General features: G+C 46.3%; 1 protein-coding gene across 7 annotated transcripts in view; it reads left to right on the top strand.

The window, feature by feature from the left end:
* Nucleotides 1-14,695, top strand: part of MYO9B (myosin IXB) — an 82,943-nt gene that overhangs the window by 31,124 nt on the left and 37,124 nt on the right. For all 7 annotated transcript variants that reach the window (XM_074977975.1, XM_074977972.1, XM_074977973.1 and 4 more), the window contains exons 4-7: nucleotides 10,867-10,929; nucleotides 13,210-13,309; nucleotides 14,033-14,133; nucleotides 14,470-14,599. In XM_074977975.1, coding sequence (XP_074834076.1) covers nucleotides 10,867-10,929; nucleotides 13,210-13,309; nucleotides 14,033-14,133; nucleotides 14,470-14,599 — 394 coding nt within the window. The remainder of the gene's footprint in view (nucleotides 1-10,866; nucleotides 10,930-13,209; nucleotides 13,310-14,032; nucleotides 14,134-14,469; nucleotides 14,600-14,695) is intronic.

The raw sequence follows: 14,695 nt of genomic DNA, 5'->3' as shown, positions 1-14,695 counted from the left end.
TGAATTAGTCAGATTAGTCTTCACAGCCGACGATGTGAGGAAGATTCCAACACTCGAGCCATTCTTTTTAGGTGACAAATGTGATGAACAATCCCAGATTCAAGTATTATTTAACAGCAATAAGTCACCTGAACCAGATTGCATTTATCCAAGAATTCTGAAGGGACTCAGATGTGAAATTGCAGAGCTACTAAATGTGGTATGTAACCTTAATTAAATCAGCTTCTGTACGGATGACTAGAGGACAGCTAATGTGATGCCAATTTTTTAAAAAAATGGTCCAGAGGCAATCCCAAAAATTACAGGCCAGTAAATCTGACTTGATCAGATGTTTTCAGAGAACTATACGAGGATTCCAAAATCTCAGTAGCAGGCAGAATAGCTGAAACTAAAGAAAAGAATTGTCAGACACAGATGAACATCATTTGTTGGGGCAGAGTCAACATGTTTCTAGGAAAGGGAAACTGGTGAGGTACAATCTAATAGATTTCTTTGAGAGAGTTAACAAGTATGTGGACAAGGGTAATACAGTACATAGTGTGCTTAGATTTTCAGAAACCATTCAGTAAGGTCACTCACCAAAGGCTCTTAAGCAATGTAAATTATCGTTGGATAAGAGGGTAGGTCCTGTCATGCGTCTGTAGCTGGTTAAAAGATCGGAATCCAAGGGCAGGATTAAATGATTCGCTTTCAAAATGGAGAGAGGTAAACAACAGTAACTGTAAGTAAACAGTGGTAACTGTAAGAGGTTTAGTACAATTCAGTGTATTCATAAATGATGTGCAAAAAGGGGTAAACAGTCAGGTGTCAGAATTTGCAGACAATATAAAGCTACTCAAGATAGCTAAGTTCAAAGCAGACTGCGAAGAGTTACAAAGTGGTGTCTTAAAACTGAGTGACTGGGCAACAAAATGGCAGATTACATTTATCACCATTGAATTTTGAGTAACATGCATTGGAAAACATAACTAATTATATATGCACACACATATTGGGATCTAACATAGCTCTTTACTGCTCAAAAAAGAGATTGTGGAGCCACTGGATAGTTCTCTGAAAACATCCACTTAATGTAAAGCAACAGTCAGCAGTCAAAAAGCAACAGTCAAAAAAGCCAAGAATGTTGAGAATGGAATATCATATTGCCTCTATATAAATCCATGAATATTGCATGCCGATGTGGTTGCTCTATCTTAAAAATAGATATATTGGGATTAGAAAAGGTATGGAAAAGATTAACAAAAATAAAGGGTATGAAACAGCTTCCATTTGAGGAGAGAGTAATGAGAGTGGAACTCTTCAACTTAGAAAATAGACAACAACTGGAGGATGGGGAATATGATAGAAGTTTATAAATTATTACTGGGGTGCGGAAGGTAGGTAAGGAAGTGTTGTTTACTCCTAACACAAAAACAAGGGACCACCAAATGCAATTAATAGATACAGTCAACCTGCATAAGTCCTGGACACAGGGACTGTTGCAAAGGCCAAGACTACAACAGGGCTCGAGAGAGAAGTTGATGGAAGAGCAGTCCATCAATGGTTATTAGCTAAGATAGCAGGAATATAAAACCATGCTGTGAAGTATCCAGAGCTTCTTGCAATGGGGCGTGACTCGCTGCCCAAGTGCCTTTTGCTGCTTGCTAAAGGAATTAGCTCAGCCTAGCCCTGAGGTGCCCTAACCTGGCTTGTGTCTCATCTACTGTTACCTGTTAGTTCTCCCTGCTTGTAACGGACCTGTATTCCTCCCAGATCACCATGCCCTTTCCTCAGGGTGCTGCCCCATGGCAGCACTCCACATTCTGGGGTCCTCCCCTTCCAGACAACTCTAACCCCATAAACCTACCTTGCCTCAATGATCCACTGTCAGTTGTCATCTAGCCCTTGCCTAAGGGGTACACTGCAGTCTGAAATGGCCTGTCATCATTGGCAATGGGGTAGGGACCTGCTGCTTTCTTCTGTCCTGGCTGCTTCCCTGTAGCCCTAGTACCCTCAGGCCTTGTCTCAGGGTTTGCAGCCTGAGAGTGGGGTAAGACCAGAGCTCCCCAGGTCAGCCTGCTCTTCCTCAGCCCCACTGTCTCTCAGGGAAACCCCTGTAGCTTCCTCAACAGTCAAGTCCCTTCTGCTCCGTAGCTGGAAGAAGAGCTTTACTGCTTCTCTCCTGGAGCCCCTTTTATACAGCCCTAGCTGGGCCCTACTTGGCAGCTAATTGCCTCAGCTGCTGGCTCCACAATTTAACCCCTTTACAGCCCAATTCAGGACAAATCTCCCTGTCAGACTTCTGTTTGCCAGAAGCTGGGAATGGACAACATGATAACTTGACCTGTTCTGTCCATTCTTTCTGCAGCACCTGGCATTGACTACTGTTGTCAGATAGCGTGCTAAGCTAGATGGACCATTGCGGACATTGGCCATGTCTACACTAGCCAAAAACTTCGAAATTGCCATGCATTTGGCCATTTCGAAGTTTACTAATGAAGTGCTGAAATACATATTCAGCGCCTCATTAGCTTGTGGGCGGCCACGACACTTCGAAATTGACATGGCTCGCCACCGCGTGGCTTGTCCAGATGGGGCTCCTTTTCGAAAGGACCCGGGCTACTTTGAAGTCCCCTTATTCCTATCTGCTCATAAGAATAAGGGGACTTCGAAGTAGTCAGGGTCCTTTCGAAAAGGAGCCCCGTCTGGATGAGCTGCGCCAATTTCAAAGTGCCACGGTGGCTCGCATGCTAATGAGGCGCAGAATATGTATTTCAGTGCTTCATCAGTAAACTTCGAAATGGCCATTTGCATGGCCATTTCAAAGTTTTTTGGCTAGTGTAGACGTAGCCATTATGTTGTTAATTTTGCCTTTATTTAATTTCCTGTTAAGTGGTAGCTGTTCCATGTCATCCATTGTCCTCTCCATGTTGTAATTTAAAATCATTTCAACTCTATTATTTGTAGAGAGTTTGGTAAGAAGTGAAATACAAGTGAGGAAGTCTTGCTTTTTTTTCTTTAATCAGAGAGGTAGCCGTGTTAGTCTGTAGCTTCGAAAACAACGAGAAGTCTTGTGGCACCTTATAGACTAACAGATATTTTGGAGCATAAGCTTTTGTGGGCAAAGACCCATTTCATCAGATGCATGAGCTGGGGGGGGTGTTTTCAGAGGGGTATTTAAAGAGTGGGGTCCCAGAAAAAAGGGAGGGCCAGAGCTGACAAGGTCTATTCAGCAAGGTGGCAATGGCCCATTATCAATAGTAGGTATCATATTTTTCTGGGACCCCATTCTTTAAATACCCCTTCTTGCCTTTTTTAGAGAATTCACACAGCAGTTGAAAGACAGGAAGAAGGTAGTTAACACTGTACAGACTAACCCTGCTACCTCTCTGTTAGTATGTACAGATTCTTCTTCAAGTGGTCCCCATGGGTGCTCCACAATAGGTGTCGGGCTCGCCTGGCGCCACAGATCGGAATTCTTCTAGCAGTTTCTATTGGATCGCGCATGCGCCGACATGCGCCGCTCCCTTGCGCGCCCCCGGCCATGTGCGCAATCCGGTCCCCACCAGTTCCTTCTCAACCGCCATCGGCGGCAGATGGAATCTGCTCCGGCTAAAGCCAGAGACAGATAAGATAGTTGTTCTTATGTGTAGTTTGTTTGTTTTTGTCACTATCAAATAAAAAAAAAAAGAAAAGAAAGAAATTGAATATTAGACAGCAGAAAGAAGAGGAACGAAGGAGAGAGGGGCGGACAAGAAGGCTAGTTAAGCCGTCTGCTGCCCCGCAGGCCGGTGAATGTTATTTTGGGTTAGAAAGCACTGATTAGTTGCTAAGTACCCTATTAACAGTAAAGACTCACCATGATGGCCGCCTCAGGGTTTTAAGAAGTGTGAGTCAGGCCGTGAGGCTATGCCGGCCTCTGATGGGCATAGTGAATGCATTCGCTGCCTGGGAGAGTCACACGTTACCCAGAAGTGTTCCCACTGCGCTAAGCTTACAGCCAGGGCCAGGAAAGACAGAGAGATGAGGCTCAAAATCATCTTGTTTGATAAGGCTCTCCAGCCAGAACCGCCGGAGAAGCCTCGTGCAGAAGGGCCCTCTGAGTTGCATAAAAGGAAGGCAGCCTCTTTGACCCCCTCGGTGCAGAAGAGGAGGAAACTCTCCCCGGCTTGATCCTTGCCGGCGGGCCCAGCGGGCAGGACGAGCGGAATGCAAAGCCCCCAGCCGCGAGCTCATGAAAGCAGCAGCGCAGCAGCGCACGTGGCAGAGGCTGAGCCTCCAATTACACAACAGGCGGCATGGAAGGGGCCGCGAGCGCCAGCGAGGCAAGCGCCGGAATCGGTGGCCGCCGACGGCGCAGGGGCACCCAGCACAGAGCCTATCGGCGCCGGAGGAAGCTACCTGCATGGCACCGCCGCTGACTGTGCCAAGCGTGGCGCCAACAACAGGGCCGAGATCCCCGGCACGGGAAGGGGCGGCACCCACCCCGCAGGGGAGGGGCAAGGCAAAAACAAAAACTCGGCACCTCAGTCCATCTCCAGGCAGGGCTACGCTGCCCTTATCTTCTAGCCCCCCCTGCCCCCCCCACCGAGATACACACACCGCACCAACGGGCTGTAAGTCCACCAGCTTATTTAGGGCCTCCTTCTCCGTTCCTCCAACCAATTTTGCCATGGCTTGGGCCACCTTCACCATTTCTGGGCATGGACCCCTTGAATACTATCACAAACCAGCTTCACCACTATCTATGTCGTCGCGGAGGTCCCGCTCTCCCAGACATCATGGGTACACTCCCCAATCGTGGCCCAGGTCTCCATCACCGGGCCCTTGCCCATGCTGCTATGGTCGTCCTCATCACGCTGAACACAGACACCGCAGGTCTAGATCCAAGGGCAGGTCCTACCCTGCTACTCGTCAATACTCCCGTGTACACTCTCACTCTGGGACGGGAACACAGTTGTCTCGGGGGAATTAGGTCCAGAATCCCGAGACTTCCCTTCACAGTCCTCCAGGGAGCAAGTATATCCCCGAACTTGGGAGCCAGAGGATTTGAGGGAGGTGTACACCAGTGGTTCCTCCTCATCCTCCCCAGATGAGGCCGTGGCCCCCGGGGATGTTCCCCCCGCACCCCCCGGATGACCTTAAACAATTCCAGGAGCTGTTCAAAAGAGTAGCTTTCACACAGGACATTCAAATAACAGAGGTGCAGGAGAAGCATCATAAACTCCTGAAAAATTTGAGACCCCCAGCTTCATCTAAAATCGCTATCCTGCTGGACGAAGCCATTTTGGAGTCAGCCACTAACATATGGCAGACCCCGGCCTCTATTCCTCCTACAAACAAGAGAGCGGATAAGAAGTACTTCATCCCAGCCAAGGGCATGGAGTTCCTCTTTAGTCACCCGCAGCCCAATTCTTTGGTGGTCAAATCGTCCCAGCAGAGGTCGAAGACGTCTCAGCACAAGTCGGGGGGCTCAGATAAAGATGCTAAGAAGCTAGAGCTGTTTGGCAGGAAGGTATATTCCTCCTCTACCCTATTATTGAGAGTGGCAAATTACGCGGCACATCTGTCAAACCACAACTTTGACAATTACTCTAGACTCACTCCCCTCATGGATTCACTCCCGGAGGACAAGAAGCCGGTGTTAAAGGCGATTGTCCGAGCGGGCTATGCGGCGTCGCAGATGGGAGTCCAGATTGCCCTGGACGTGGCGGACACAGCGGCACGTTCAACAGCTGCAGCAGTGGTAAAGCATAGGGAATCCTGGCTCCAGACATCTGGTATCCCCAGGGACCTGCAGGCGAAGATCGTGGATCTTCCCTTTGATAAGCAAAAGCTATTTGCGGACTCAACCGACTCAGTCCTCCACTCCAGCAAAGAATCGAGGGCCACACTTAGGACCTTGGGTATTTATACTCCCCCATACAAGAAGAAGAAATTTTATCCTCAGCAAAGACGCTACGCTTACCAACCACAGCGTGCTCAATATCAGCGAGGCTACGACCAAGGGCGCCATCAACAGCAGCAGCAATACAGGACTCCCAGGCGACGTTCTCAACAAAGCCATACACCCTCGGGGCAGGCCCAGAGACAGCAAGTTTGACGGGTATGTCGGGGGCTGCGCTATCAACACCATCGCTCAATGCCACTTTCATCTCATGTTCCATCATCGCCTCAAACCATTTCACTCCCAATGGCAAAAGATCACCACAGACAAATGGGTGCTAGAAATTATAGCCACGGGTTACACGATCCCTTTCCAGTCACTTCCACCGACAAAGCTTCCCACCAGGCCTCATCTCAGGGACGCTGTCCACGAGGCGAGGCTCAAGCAGGAGGTGGATGACCTCATGTTCATAGGGGCAGTGGAAAGAGTGCTGAAACAATTCCAAGAGAGAGGTTTTTATTCACGCTACTTCCTAACAGAGAAGAAAACAGGAGGCTGGAGGCCGATCTTGGATCTACGGGGCCTCAACTGTTACTTGCACAAGCAATGCTTTTGGGTGATCACAGTTGCCTCCATACTTATGGCACTGGACGATGGAGACTGGTTTGCAGCCCTTGACTTACAAGATGCTTACTTTCATATAACAATCCACCCGGCACACAGACGCTTCCTCCGCTTCACGGTCGGCAGGGAACATTTCCAGTACAGGGTTCTTCTGTTCGGCCTATCCTCGGCACCCAGAGTCTTTACTAAAACCCTGGCAGTAGTATCAGCCTACCTGCACAGACAGGGGGTGTTTATTTTCCCATATCTGGACAACTGTCTGCTGAAAGGGGCCTCAAAGGCAGAGGTCTTACGCATGATACGCATCACCGCGAACACATTTACTTCGCTAGGCCTAGTTATCAGCCTCGCAAAGTCAAAGACCGAACCCACACAAGATATAGAGTTCATAGGGGTACGCATAAACTCTATCACAGCAAGAGTATACCTGCCCAATGCCCGCTTCCGCACCATCAGCTCCCTGGTGCAAGTTGTGACGTACAGCCCCACGTCGCCGGTCCTAAAGTGCCTGCAGCTGTTGGGGCACATGGCGGCAGCGACGTTTGTGGTACAGAATGCCAGGTTACACATGCGAAGCCTGCAGCATTGGCTGGCGAGTGTTTACAAACCGGCATCCCACACTGTCCATAGGGTAGTGTCGCCCACAACGGAGGTGCGCAGATCCCTAGCATGGTGGGGAAAATCCCAAGAATCTGCTAGTAGAGGGTGCCTTTTCACCAACCACAAATTTCTATCTTTCTTACTACCGACGCCTCCCACATAGGATGGGGAGCGCACATTGGCAGCAAGGTGACGCAAGGGCTATGGTTCCCTGCGGAACAGACACTGCACATAAATATACTGGAGCTCAGAGCAGTGTTCAACGCATGCAGACATTTTGGAGATTACCTGAATGGCAAAGTAGTTGGGATCAATACCGACAATACCTCCACTATGTTCTACATCAATCGACAAGGAGGGGCACGGTCCCGTGCATTATGTGCGGAAGCAGTCCGATTGTGGAACTGGTGCATTGCCAACAACATAACGTTGAAAGCCTCATACTTGCCGGGTGCTCACAGCGTGAAGGCAGATCAGCTGAGCAGGCGCTTCACACTGACGCACGAATGACAGATCCGCTCCGACCTGCTACGGTGCATATTTCGTACATGGGGGTTTTCCCCAAGTCAATTTGTTTGCTACCCAGTACAACAAGAAGCGTCCCCGGTACTGCTCCAGAGCAGGAATAGGGCGGGGGTCCCTGGGGGACGCATTCATGATTTCATGGAATGGCCCTCTACTCTACGCGTTTCCCCCCAAAACGCTTATCCACAAGGTTCTGCAGAAAGCCAGAAGGGAGAGAGCTCGCATGATACTCATAGTCCCAACTTGGGACCGGCAACAATGGTTTCTCTTGCTTCTGCTCATGTCGGATCGTCCACCACTTCCCCTACCGGTGGCGCCGGACTTACTCACGCAGGCTCAGGGGTCCATAGTGCACCCGCACCCTCAGGGTCTGCGCCTACAAGCATGGTTAATCGATGGCTCAGCGCCTTAGAGAGCACGTGTATGGAGGGAGTACAACAAGTCCTGGAGTGTAGCCGAAGGACCTCCACCAGGAGGACTTATGAACAGAAATGGACTCGATTTATAGCCTGGTGTTCCGCCAAGCAGTTAGCTCCCCTTGACATTCCTATAACCGTAATACTAGAATACCTATTGGACCTCAAACGAGATGGGCTTTCTCTATCCTCGCTAAAGGTCCACCTCGCTGCTGTATCAGCTTTTTGGCATACAGAGGAAGGGCCCACTGTATTCGCCCACCCTATCGACATAAGGTTCTTGAAGGGGCTGGTAAACCTTTACCCCCCTCGAAAACCGCTTCCGCCGTTGTGGAATTTGGTCTTGGTGCTCAGCACGCTATCGGGACCACCCTTTGAACCATTAGCCACGGTGCCCCTCCGACTCCTTACGATGAAAACAACCTTCCTCCTTGCGATTACATCAGCCCGCAGGGTGAGAGAGCTCGCAGCAGTGATGGCAACGCCACCCTGCACAGTATTCTCAAAGGAGGCGGTAACCTTACGGTTACACCCAGCCTTCGTTCCAAAAGTTTCCTCGGAGTTCCATCTTAACGAACCAATAGTTTTACCCTCGTTTTACCCGAAGCCTCACAGCTCCAGCAAGGAGGCGCGCCTACATCTCCTAGATGTGAGAAGGGCGTTGGCCTTTTACATAGACAGAACTAAGTCCTTCCGGAAAACGGACAGGCTCCTAGTGTCTTTCACTCCCAGGTCGAAAGGGGAAGGCCTCTCTTCACAGAGAATTTCAAAGCACATTGTGTCCTGTAGAAAAATGTGCTACGAGCTTCGAAAGACCCCTTTGCTGGCCCCGCCTAGGGCTCACTCCACCAGGGCGGTGGCGGCGTCGGCGTCAACAGCCTTCTTCAAGGGCATCGCGTTAAAAGACATCTGTAGAGCGGCGACCTGGTCATCCTACGACACCTTCGCCAAGCATTATGCCCTACATCAGGTATTCGAGGAGGATACCCGTCTGTCGACAGCAGTCCTCTCGGGGGCTAGCTGCACATGAATCGATTACCCACCTCCTTACTTGGGTTACTGCTGGGTAGTCACCTATTGTGGAGCACCCACGGGGACCAATTGAAGAAGAAAGAGAAGTTACTCACCTGTAGTAATGATGGTTCTTCGAGATGTCTCCCCGTGGGTGCTCCACCACCCGCCCATCCTCCCCGCTTCGGATCTCTGTCTAGTGTTTTTCAGGAGCATTCGAGGCGGTTGGTCAAGGAACTGGCGGGGACTGGGTCGCACACATGGCCGGGGGCACGCAAGGGAGCGGCGCGCGTCGGCGCATGTGCGATCCAACAGAAACTGCTAGAAGAATTCCGATCTGCAGCGCCGGGCGAGCCCGACACCTATTGTGGAGCACCCACGGGGACACATCTCGAAGAACCATCGTTACTACAGGTGAGTAACTTCTCTTTCATTAGTTATCACTTGCACTCTGCATTTTTTTTTCCCTCAATACCAGTACTTGCTGGCACTGAGTACTAGCACCACTGCAGCCCCAGCTGCAGGATTGGGTGGCGTTGGGAGGTGGGGAGCTGGCTGAGTACTGGCTCCTTTTCTTTTTTTCTTTTACTTAAAAAAAGGCTCTGCTTGCACTTAATAGATCTGAAGAGAAGTGGAAGATTCCATGTATCTATATACAGTACTGACAAAAAGTGTTCCCAAACGCAGATTGATTTTAGCTGGGATATCATAGTAAAATATAAATTGAGCTCTGCAATAGACACTACACATTGCAGATCACTATTTGGTAGTGCTCCCAGCCAAAAGTGGAGTAACTTGATATGATTTGATATCAGATGTGTAAAGTGATTAAAGATTATTTATCACAACTGTAATTAGATTTAATAATATATACGTCATTACGAGTGAATAGTTGTGTCCAAAAGTTGCTTCCTATATGATGTCTTTGCACTTAATTATTCATCTGATGTCATACACTGAATTCTGTTTGTCTTGGTGAATGACCTTTGTGTGTACGTATGCAGAATATATAGCAGTGTTATAGTACATTGAAGTTTTGCTTTCAAGAGGTGGATTGAGATGGTTTAGAGCATTAAAAGGGAGTTCTGGTTTATCCTGCATACCTGTGTATATTATGCCAGATGCTGAAACTATAACAGCTAACCATTTCTATGGTTCCAATTCAGTGTTCCACTGAGAAATCTTGTTTGTCATTTCTGTTTCTTAAATACATCAGAGGTGAACAACAAACCTCTGCTCTGTTTCAGTGTTTTGAGTATTACAGTAAACTCTTTCATATCCATTCTATCATCCAGAAATCTCTAATAACCAGCATTTTAACCGTAAGTAAACTTTAGTTACATTTTCCGTAAGTACAGTATCGTGAAAGTAAATTACAAATAAATACAGCAAATACAGTGTAAGTTTACAGTGTACAATACTACTGTTGTTGGTAAATAAAGTAGTCTGCATACATTTTTGTTTGTTCTTAATATCTAATTTTATTTTTCTTTAGTGTTATTCATTGCTAGGTACACTTCTCTGTTTATCCAGAATATTTGACTATCTGGCAAACTCCTGGTCCCAAGGCTGCCGGATATGAAAGACTTGATTGTATTCTGAATAAATCTGGCTTCTTTACAGTTCAAGTCACACCGACTCAGGAGATTGGTACCATGTAAATTCATTTGTTTTCTGTCTTCAGCAAGAGAAATGGCTACTTTTCAGCTCTGGCTTTATTCTTTGTCCATTTGTATCCCCTGTGTAAGAGTAGATTTGATATGCAGATGCTCTATTTGACACTCTTGACCCATTCATGTTTTATTTTGGGGGGCGGTATTGCAGGGCTGTTGTCGAAAAATATCTGCTTGAAAAATCTCGCCTGGTTTCTCAGGAAAAGGATGAAAGGTAAGAGGAGATGTATAGATTGTACCGTTTGTTTGAATGTATTTTGCTCAGTCAGTCACGTCCACCTTTCTCTCTGGGTGTGTCTACACTTGCATTCTTCTTTCGAAAGAGGCATGAAAATGAGGTAAATCAAAAATGCAAATGAGGCATACAATTGCATATTGTGTGCTCATTTGCATGTTGTAAGTTCGAAATAGCTTCTTTCGAAAGAAGAAAGCCAGTGTAGATGCTGCTCTTTCGAAAGTAAACCCCATCTTCGAAAGAATCCTTCTTCCGTTAAATAAAGGGAAGACGGATTCTTTCGAATATGGGTTTACTTTCGAAAGAGCAGCATCTACACTGGCTTTCTTCTTTTGAAAGAAGCTCTTTTGAAATTAGAACATGCAGATGAGGCACTGAATATGCAAATATATGCCTCATTTGCATTTTCGATTTACCTCATTTGCATACCTCTTTTGAAAGAGGAATGCCAGTGTAGACGCACCCTCTAAGTTCAATCTTTTGAAATAAATGAAATGCCCCAATAATTGTCTGATTTCTTCTGTCAAGAAGAGACTATATTACAATGAAAAGATTGGACTGAATTGTTGGTAGGTGGGTTGTCAACAGTTTGTGTATCTGTCAAAAGGCTGGATTGAACCCAAATTAATACTGGCTAAATGTGTAGTAATCAGAGCTCTCTATAAATATACTCCTAGGAGCATGATGTCTGTCACTCCTGGGCTACGTCTACACGTGCACCCAACTTCGAAATAGCTTATTTCGATGTTGCGACATCGAAATAGGCTATTTCGATGAATAACGTCTACACGTCCTCCAGGGCTGGCAACGTCGATGTTCAACTTCGACGTTGCTCAGCCCAACATCGAAATAGGCACAGCGAGGGAACGTCTACACGGCAAAGTAGCACACATCGAAATAAGGGAGCCAGGCACAGCTGCAGACAGGGTCACGGGGCGGACTCAACAGCAAGTCGCTCCCTTAAAGGGCCCCTCCCAGACACACTTTCATTAAACAGTGCAAGATACACAGAGCCAACAACTAGTTGCAGACCCTGTATATGCAGCACGGACCCCCAGCTGCAGCAGCAGCAGCCAGAAGCCCTGGGCTAAGGGCTGCTGCCCACGGTGACCACAGAGCCCCGCAAGGGCTGGAGAGAGAGTATCTCTCAACCCCCCAGCTGATGGCTGCCATGGAGGACCCCGCTATTTCGATGTTGCGGGACGCGGATCGTCTACACGTCCCTACTTCGATGTTGAACGTCGAAGTAGGGCGCTATTCCCATCCGCTCATGGGGTTAGCGACTTCGACGTCTCGCCGCCTAACGTCGATTTCAACTTCGAAATAGCGCCCAACACGTGTAGACGTGACGGGCGCTATTTCGAAGTTACTGCCGCTACTTCGAAGTAGCATGCACGTGTAGACGCAGCCCTGATCAGATAACAATGATAACTTTCAGTTGCAAAATACAGTTAGCTCAGTCATGTCATGGATCGGTACTTCTTACAAATTGAACGTTAAACATTTTAAAGGTGACTCACAAGATTTTTTTCACAAATTGGGCTGTGTCCTCTTTTTTTCTTTTGCTGCTTATGACTTGTGTAGGAAGTTTTTCAGAGCTCTTTTCTGCTTCCTCAGTTGTTTTTACCTTAAGTATCTGAAGTATAAACCCTGGTTTCACTAGAAGAACTGTTGGAGGCCGGGATGTGTCGGTCATCCCTTGTGAGCTCTTTGATGTTATCAGGAGTGGAAGTATCCAACATTTTAACAAACAGTTGAAGTTAAAATGCAGTTTCTTGCCACTAGTTTTCCAATCATCATAAAAGCAAAAAGGATGCCAAATCTTTTCCCTTTGCAAGTTACCTTTGAGCTCCTTTCCTTTGTGTACTTGGACACTGTTCCGTACAAGTGAATTGGTGACCTTGTAGCCAGAAGGAGGAAATACTTGAGCCATTCTGAGATTTCCAGATAAAGTAACCCTTATGTGAACCAATGCTGCTTATCTGAGTGAAGATACCAGGAAAGAAAGATTCTGCACTTTTGCTTTTTTAAAGTACATTTTCTGCAATAAAAGTACAATTCTTTATTACTTCTAATAAAAAAAATTAAAGGATTAGAGTAATTTTCTTAGGATTTTTTCTGAAAGCTGTATGTGTCACTAATTATATGAAATGTAGTAATTATGGCAAAGTTGCCCTTTTATCAATTTGGAAGCACGTAAGGATTAAAGAGAAACCAATGTCACGTTTTCATTAAGTAGAAATATGTTTTATCCTGTAGGAACTACCATGTGTTTTATTCTTTGTTGCTTGGAGTCAGTGAGGAAGAACGTAAAGAATTTCACCTCAAGCAGCCTGAAGATTATTTCTACCTCAATCAGGTAAACGTTGGCACTCGGTGTGTAACTTCAGTGATGAAGGTGCTGTGTCCTCCCTGAGGTCTTGTAGTGATAAAGGACACCAGAGCAGAGAATCTTTGTTTCCTCTTGTGTCCTGTGATGATTCTCTGCTTAGAAACAATTTCAAATGGTAAAGGCAACTTTTTGACAAAACTTTGCTTTTTAGCTATGCGGCAACATGAGCACCAACTACACAAACTGTAGTACAAATCATTCATTACTCTTCTATGTGGACAAGACTTAACTATCACCAAACTTATCTTCACTTCAGCTTTGTAGGCCCCATATTAGAGATTACTACAGGTCCTAAAGATGACCCTAAGAGCAGCATAATGACATGACACAAAATTACCTTTGTACAACTATTTTAGAGATGTTTTCAACTGTAGCAGCGGTGGACAGACTGAACTTTCTCTTTGAAGATTTGGGTGGCTGTTGAATTGTGCTTATAGCCTTATTCAGCTGGATAATGGTTGGAGGAATGGGATTGAATATACCTTTGAAGTAAAATGTTAGTCTTACAGTTGCTGTAAAAAAAAATTGAAAGAAACAAAATTCTGCACTTTGTTAGAGCAAATAAAAAATTGCTTCAGGACTGCACTTTAGATAGTACATTTTCTTTCATTAGAGTTGTTGCAGAAGAGTTGTGTCAATATCTCTGCTTTTCAATGTGTTTATATGAGTTATTTTGGGACTTTTATGTAGCATAACTTGAAAATAGAAGATGAGGAAGATCTCCGCCATGACTTTGAAAGATTAAAACAAGCCATGGAAATGGTTGGCTTTCTTCCAGCAACTAAAAAACAGTAAGTAGAATTTCTTAGCCTCTTCCTGGAGTACTGCAGTGAAACTGATGTGAAGTATCTCTGTATAGCTGTGTGTTCTGTAAAATGCACTATGAACAGAATGGTGTGATGTGTGCTAAGGTGTAAGACATCAAACCAGTTTACTTTGCTAAGCCCTTTAGGAAACAAAGAAAATAGAAGGCTGTTTTTGTGGACTGCTAAAAGCCAGTTGTATTGCCACAATCTCTTCAAGGAAAAGTGGCATGTTTCTGTTACATACTCTGGGCATATTAACATGTTGTTGGTCAACTTCAACCAAAACATTAATTTTTTTTAAAAAGTCACTTTTTTCTTCAGGATCTTTTCAGTACTCTCAGCTATTCTGTACTTGGGTAATGTTACCTACAAGAAGAAAGCTACAGGTCGGGATGAAGGGTTGGAAGTGGGACCCCCGGAAGTACTGGACACCCTCTCTCAGCTTCTGAAGGTAAAGTATTCCCTTGAATGTGTGCCGTAAATATTAGGCCAATGTCACATTTTCCCTCAGTAATTTCATGGGAGCATTTTGTTTTTTAAGTTCAGC

This window comes from Carettochelys insculpta, chromosome 27, assembly GCF_033958435.1.
Source record: "Carettochelys insculpta isolate YL-2023 chromosome 27, ASM3395843v1, whole genome shotgun sequence".
In the NCBI taxonomy this organism is placed as follows: Eukaryota; Metazoa; Chordata; order Testudines; family Carettochelyidae; genus Carettochelys; species Carettochelys insculpta.
This window is presented reverse-complemented; position numbering and strand designations above follow the sequence as displayed.